The 7368-nt window shown below is 32.9% G+C and overlaps 1 protein-coding gene across 2 annotated transcripts in view; it reads right to left on the bottom strand.

The window, feature by feature from the left end:
• The window catches only part of LOC110039087 (serine/threonine protein phosphatase 2A 55 kDa regulatory subunit B beta isoform-like), a 75301-nt gene that overhangs the window by 3381 nt on the left and 64552 nt on the right, over positions 1-7368 (bottom strand). For both annotated transcript variants that reach the window (XM_020744040.1, XM_020744039.1), the window contains exons 8-12: positions 5486-5609; positions 5216-5339; positions 3844-3912; positions 3640-3731; positions 3478-3555 (exon numbers count right to left, since the gene is read on the bottom strand). In XM_020744040.1, coding sequence (XP_020599699.1) covers positions 3478-3555; positions 3640-3731; positions 3844-3912; positions 5216-5339; positions 5486-5609 — 487 coding nt within the window. The remainder of the gene's footprint in view (positions 1-3477; positions 3556-3639; positions 3732-3843; positions 3913-5215; positions 5340-5485; positions 5610-7368) is intronic.

Below are 7368 nucleotides of genomic sequence, written 5' to 3'. Positions count from 1 at the left end.
TATATATATATATATATATATATATATATATATATTATATATCAAGCTTAAAAGCTACAAGGGTGATACTATTTATGTGATATGAAAGATTTAGGTGGAATAAATATAAAAGGTAAAGTTTAGGTGCTATATATGCAATAAAATTGAAAATGGCTAGCATGAATGTAAATGCACATGTAAAAGGAGTGCCCACATTATGTCACGCATGCACTCTGAGTTTGGCGGGGCTACGCGAGAGTAGTGCAGTCCAACACTACTTTTTTCAGTGTTTGTTTAATGCATTCCTCCCGCATTATATATTACGTGACACATCATAGGTTTGTTTTAATGTTGTGATCCCTAAGTTGTATTTCTCAACTTTGTTATGTTATTACTTGCTCCGCCCTCACTCCAAGCCCTCTCCCCCACTTCCATCTCCCTGATTTTGCTCTCTACCCTAACCTCTAAAACTACTCTGTGCGCGAAGGTAGCGAAGGTAACAAATCCCGAGAGAGGTACCCTCGATCTTTGTTCTTCTTATCTTCCCCCTTAGCTCCATTCTCTCTAAACGTACATTGATCTCTAGTTCTCTACCCTGATTTTTGTGAGTTAGTTTCTGCCAATTTTTTCAATTCCTAGTGATGATCCCTAGTCTTTTACATGTATGTGTTTTCCCTCGCTTATACAAGTTCATATTTAAAAGTTTGGATCTCTCTATCTTTTTTTTAGTACTTTGTGAGATTTCTATCTCTCTACAAGTATATGCTGGTGTTTCGTCCATAAGGATTTTGATATCTCTGCGTTTGAGTAGTACATGATGAGATTTGATGTGGGGAAATTTTTTGTTATTCTTTGTGCAGGTTGGATGATCTCTATGTGCACATTTTGTGTAGGATTTCTTGGTGTTTGTGCTCGTACATATTTTGATATCTCTGCCTTTTGGTTCTGATGTTTATTAAAATTTATGTTGAGGCATGATTTACATTCAAGAGCACAATTCTTATGTGTTTACATTCAAGAACACAATTCTTATGCGTGTGTTTTGAGTAGTATATAAGGATTTACATACAAACCTAGCACACAATTTTATGTGTTTACGTTAATGCCATCTGCATACTAACATGGAAGTTTGGAGATTGGTGGTAGTTGTATTCGTGCGCATTTAACTAATGAGGCATGATTATTTTATGTTGCTTATGTGTAATAGTGTCATTTCGATGTGGTTTTACTGATCTGAATGTTATGTGCCTAAATCTGAAAGTTGTGGTGTGAGATATGTAAATTCATTAGAATTGTGTGCTATGTATGTAAATCAATCTTGTTGGATGAATTGACTATGTGGTATTGGTGCATGCTAGTTAAATATGTGGGTTGGTGTATACTCGTTGGATAAACTTTTCTCCCTGTTCAAATTTTATGAGACGATGTTGGAATATTAGAGGAATGTGGGGTTGGAGTAGGCTACTTAAATATATAATCATATGTTATATCATTTCAAATTAATGTGATGAGTAAACAACATATATGCTACATCATTTTATTCTCAAATATTTAAATAGATGACTAGCGCTCATAGTTTTCTTCTACGATTTATTCTTATACACATCTCTGACATCATTAAAATATATGCAATATATTTTTATTATCTCATTTGTTAAGTAGTCGGTGGCAGTCAATGATATGAATTGACACAATATATATGCATGTATAACTCTCATACCGAGTTTGATATAATAAAATTTTGGAGATTAAAATAAAAATTGTATATATGCTTCACCTCCTCTCATATCCAAATCTACTGTAAATATACTATCATTTACATTTTATTTTTTCTATTTCATCAAAATTAGAGATTTAAAGGAGCAAGACAAATACTTGTATACACCAACCCAAGTGATACCTAGGTGAGATAAATTTGAGTACTTTGAATTTTTATCATAAATATATATAATATATATATATATTGAAATAAATATACCATAACCCATAGAGTTGTAGATGTTAGGACTATTCGGTGATAAAATTAAAGTCAATATCAACATCATTTATAAATATTCAATAAGACTAACCTACCATGCAATATGCATACAAGTATTGGACCTCTTGCAAGCTGTAGCCAAGAGGCAAAATAGAATATATATTCCTTCATCTGGCTGGGTAAGTTGAAATTCAAAAAGGGTTCAAGTTCTACAAGCACTTTCAAAATCCCTCCAAAATGATTATCAAAATCATCATTTTCTAAAAAAAAATCCATTTAAAAGCGAGAAAATTGAAACATAAGATGAATGTGTGATATAAAAAAAAGATGCGTGAAAAAGAAATATGTTAGACTGTAGGGGCAACACATATATAAGATTCAATAGTGAAGAGCGTACCTATAATTTGAGCAAGTGCAACAGAGGGAAAGAAATGCAACAATAAGGTAATTATAACTATTGCAAAAGGATTAGCAAGAAAAAATGAATAGATATCAAATTCTGGAACTAAGTCATGCTAAATAAAAGTAAGCAAATTTGAATTAGCATCTTATGTAGCATTCAAGAAGAGTGAATAGAGTACCTATAAAGCCAAACCTAAGTTATTGACTCAAGGTTAATGATAGTGATAATTATGATCATAGGAATGTGGAAGCAAAATCTCATTTTTGAAAAGTGGAAGTGATTTTTAGTCTTCAAAAGATTTGTCCTGGAAAGATTTGTCCTGGTAACTTCTCTCTCTCTCTCTCTCACTCTCTCTCAACTCCAGTACAATGAATTGGGAATGGAGAAACTTTCTGATCTTGAGGAGATTCCTTACCTAATAAAAGGAGTGGCATCAAAGATAACCGAGAGTGATCAAACTTATCCAACTACAAATTACAAAATGAATTATTAAGAATCTCAAGCTGCTTATTCATTTGCTTTAGAAATTCAATCACAATTTCCCAAAGGTCAGGAATAACTCCTTTACAGTGGTTTCCATGATCATTATGGCTTTACCCTCAATAAATCGATCTTGGAGAGTGTCTCCTAAATTTAAGCATTTTGGTAATCAAAGGCCAAAAGTCTTCACAAAGACAAAAACTTATTAATGTTGAAGAGGTAAGAGACGAGAGGTTCAAACGAGCCATCTCTTGCAAACCTGCCAAGAGATTTTTAAAAGTTCAAGTGGAAGAAATAAAATTATACATCTTAAATAAGCAATACCATGATCCTAGGGAAAGGTGAATCCTTTTTGAACAAGTCTAATGCTATAAAATAATTACAGCAAAGTTCAAGATCAACGTAATTCCCTACTGAATTATTTGCACGTCTCTACTTGTGGAAAATTTGCTCTAAGCAAAGGATAATATCATTTAAAAAACAAGTGATGATTACCATTCAAAGAACAAACAGCACATGGTGAGTGATGTCGCAGTGCGTGTGAAATTTAACACAGACAGCAGTTCCATAAAATTTAAAATAACGTTTACATACACCAAAAAAAGTTATATATTAATTCTCACCGATACCGACATACCTCATAGGATTCTTGCAAGCTTCTAGAGTTGTCGCCTCAGTGCTTCCAGAAGCAGAACCAAAAACACGGAAAAGGTTGCTGGTTTAACATAATAACAAACATAATCATCAATATGAAAACAAATCAATGAATCCTTTAGCAAACAAATACAATAAACAATACCTATATGAACCAGTAGCTATCCGAAGCCCATCTCCACTCAAGCAGCACTCAAATTTGTCAAAGATTGAATCATTTTCATATAAGTCGCAAAGCTGCACAATATATTGCGCTGATATAAGGCAAACAAAAAATATAAAAAAAAACAGTAATTGGCTATATAGTAAAAAGTACCAATCAAGTCGCATTTCATAATAATCAAATTACCTTAGGCCTCAAATACTCGTGGACCTGGAAGGTTGCAAGTGGACCAGAATCCATGTTTATGTCCCACAGCTGAAAAATGAAAACGAATAAAAGAAAAGAAGCAGAAGACAGAAAGCAAAAAAGGGCCAGCAGATCTAAAAAATAGAACATAATTTTACTTCAGTAAAATTCCTGATGACAGCAAAATCAATAGGCCAAAGAATGCGTATAAACAATGATAAGATACCTGATTTATGATACCATGCATCTAGTATAATATTATACACTTGAAATTGCCAAAGGAAAGCCAAATAATATGAAAGCAAATATTACAGATAAATGTAGGAACATGACAGGATAACATACCTTAGCGTAAAGAGAGAGAAAGTGAAGGGGTGAGAGACAGCATAGATAAAGAAAAACAAATTTGACATCAGTTATTTGTGATAATAAGAGGCTATTTATTTTTAGAGAGAAATCACTATTAGGTGGTAGAGGAGACGAGGGACTCAATGTATGTTAAGAGAGCTCCAAGCTAGCTGTTTTATAAGTGAGATCACAATGCAGAAGAAATAATGACCGTCTCTTGCAATGCACGTAAGGGACATGCACAGAAGCCATTAGGAAACAAGATTATTGCCGAAGATAATGATGGCGTGGCAACTGAAAGAGATAAAGATTACCAGCATGGGTTGAAATAGGTCAATAATCATAACTCAGAGGTTATTTTTATAATTTTTTATGATTATTTTTATAATTTTTAATATAAATTTTAAAAAACAAAATTTCAAGGGTGCATTACACACTTTCAATATACTTGAATCCACACATATGCAGCATCTTGTGAGTAGTTGAATGTAACCATAGCCCCATATATAGTAAAATACCATATGGTAGCATGCACCGTATTACAGGCAGATGCAGGTTTAGGCTGCCCTTGCTAAAGAACTATGGACAACGAAAACTTAAAATAGTAACATCTTCAAAAAAACAGGATTAAAAAAACTACTTCACTCAAACTTCTAAGAATATAAAGGATATCTTTGCATCAAACTCACCAATTTAACACAAAATAAACACCAAATTGAAAAAATTCATTCATAACAGCGTATGAGTTTATCATTGGAACAAAAAAAAATATTGATAAGTAAAAGTAATTTATATCCCAACTATAAACTTAAAACCCTTTCAAGACAATTTCTGTAATCAGTTTCATTTGTCAGCCTGCTTTTCCACAAAAAAACAGTCGATTGGATAAACTTGATAGAAAAGCATCATAAAGTACTGCAGATCAAATGAATTAGTGGACATAAACTAAAGAAAAATATTTACACAACTTCAAAAATTCAATAATGAAAATATCAATTTAAATTGGATGGATAGAAAAAAAAACCTTAAGGGTCATGTAATCACGACTCAGAATATGTCGTCCATATTTTGAAAATTTAATATCTGAAATTGACGCAATGATCTCGGTGAAAAAAGACCTTGACCCAGGTGTCTCACGCTCCACAAACCTATTAGTTGCATTGTTTTACCAGAAGACAACCGATAAAGCAGTTTAAAAAAGGAACTGAATCAGTTGGCAATTTCATTTCCCACCCAGAACAAACAGAACTAAAAATGTATACCACTAAAATTAATATAAAATAAAGCCACTTACAACTTGGAGTGATTATCACACAAAGCTGATTGGCGCAAATCAACAAGTCGTATTGAGCCCTTAGAGCTACTATATGCGAGTGTATAACATTGCGTAGGATGAAACTCTGCTGACGTTATAACCTCTGCAAAGTATAAAAGAATGAATTACATCAAAATAATCATATGCTCAATATCATAACGCATGATTGAACAAAATTGAGATTGCAAATCTATCAAGTTCCATCAATAAACATATAAAAAGAAAACAAAAAAAGCGAAATTTACATAGTAGCACACAATTCTTATGTATTTATATATCTCAAACCTAAAATTTCATATTTACATACATAGCATTATGGTACTTTAAAGATCTAGTCGCATTAAACGTCGAATATCTGATGATCCAGTTAGGAGAGTAGATGTTTTAGATTTGACTTATGCTACGAAAAGTAGAGGTAGACCTAAAATAACTTAGGCATATTGTATAAAAAATGATCTTAATTTATTAGAATTAAATGAAAATATGACATTAAATAGGACACAATGGAGAAAAAGGATTCATGTCGCTGACCCCATTTTGTGAGATAAAGGCTTGTTGTTGTTTCAGTTGTAGCACTTTGTTACTTTAAAATGTATGAAAATGCATTTTTCACTTTTAAAGCGTGGTAATAGTGCTATTTTTTATGTGATATTAATGTTTTGTGTAAATATGAAAGGTTAGGTGTGAGATATGTAATAACTACATATGACTTGTGTGCTATGTATGTACATGCCCCCACAAAAGAAAAAAATGAGATGGAGTGCAAAGCCTTCCTGACTAAACATTAAACTGGAGCTAAAAATGGAAATTTAACTAAAAATGGAATTGTATCAAATGGAGAAAAATAATTTGACATGACGAAAAAAGTATGATACGTGGGATGTACAGCGATGAGGCAGTGAGGTTGTGGACATGGCTTCGTCATTAGAGCGGTAATCCACAAACAATAAATTTGGAATTTGCTCAATTTGGGTGAATTCCAAATTCATTAAAAAAAACCTATAGAGGTATTTTAAATTCCTCAGAAAATACTTTGAATTTATTTTACTACATACAAAACACCTGCAAAATCTAAAATAATGTTATTCCAAATTGCAGTACTTATTGTCAAAAAAAAACAGCCCCTTAAAAGGAATTGAAATAGATCATACCAAACACCCAACAACAACAACAACAACAACAAAGCCTTAATCCCACTACGTGGGGTCGGCTACATGAATCCTTTTTCTCCATTGCGTCCTATTTAGTGTCATATTTTCATTTAGTTCTAGTAAATTAAGATCATTTTTAATACAATAAGCCCAAGTCTTCCTAGGTCTACCTCTGCCTTTCTTAACACAAGTCGAATTTAAAACATCTACTCTCCTAATCGGATCATCTAATGGTCGACGTTTAATATGACCAAACCATCTAAGACGACTTTCTCTAATTTTGTCTGTCACAGGAGCTACACCAACCCTATCACGAATATATTCATTCCGCATTTTGTCTCTAAGTGTAAAGCCACTCATCCACCTAATCATTCTCATCCCGGCAACACTTAACTTATTATTATGCTTCGCTTTTAAAGGCCAACATTCAACGCCATAGAGCATTGCAGGTCTCACCACCATCTTATAAAATTTTCCTTTCAGTCTTAGCGGTACTTTTCTATCACACAAAAGGCCCGAAGCATTCCTCCACTTCAACCAACCAACTTGAATTCTACTATTAACATCCCCATCTATATCACCATCGCTTTGGACAACGGACCCAAGATATCTAAATCGTTCACACCTTTTAATAATTTGATCACCCAAAGTCACACTTCTGTCACTAGAGCTATTACTACTAAAATTACATTCCATGTATTCAATTTTAGT

This window comes from Phalaenopsis equestris, unplaced genomic scaffold, assembly GCF_001263595.1.
Source record: "Phalaenopsis equestris unplaced genomic scaffold, ASM126359v1 Scaffold235151, whole genome shotgun sequence".
In the NCBI taxonomy this organism is placed as follows: Eukaryota; Viridiplantae; Streptophyta; class Magnoliopsida; order Asparagales; family Orchidaceae; genus Phalaenopsis; species Phalaenopsis equestris.
This window is presented reverse-complemented; position numbering and strand designations above follow the sequence as displayed.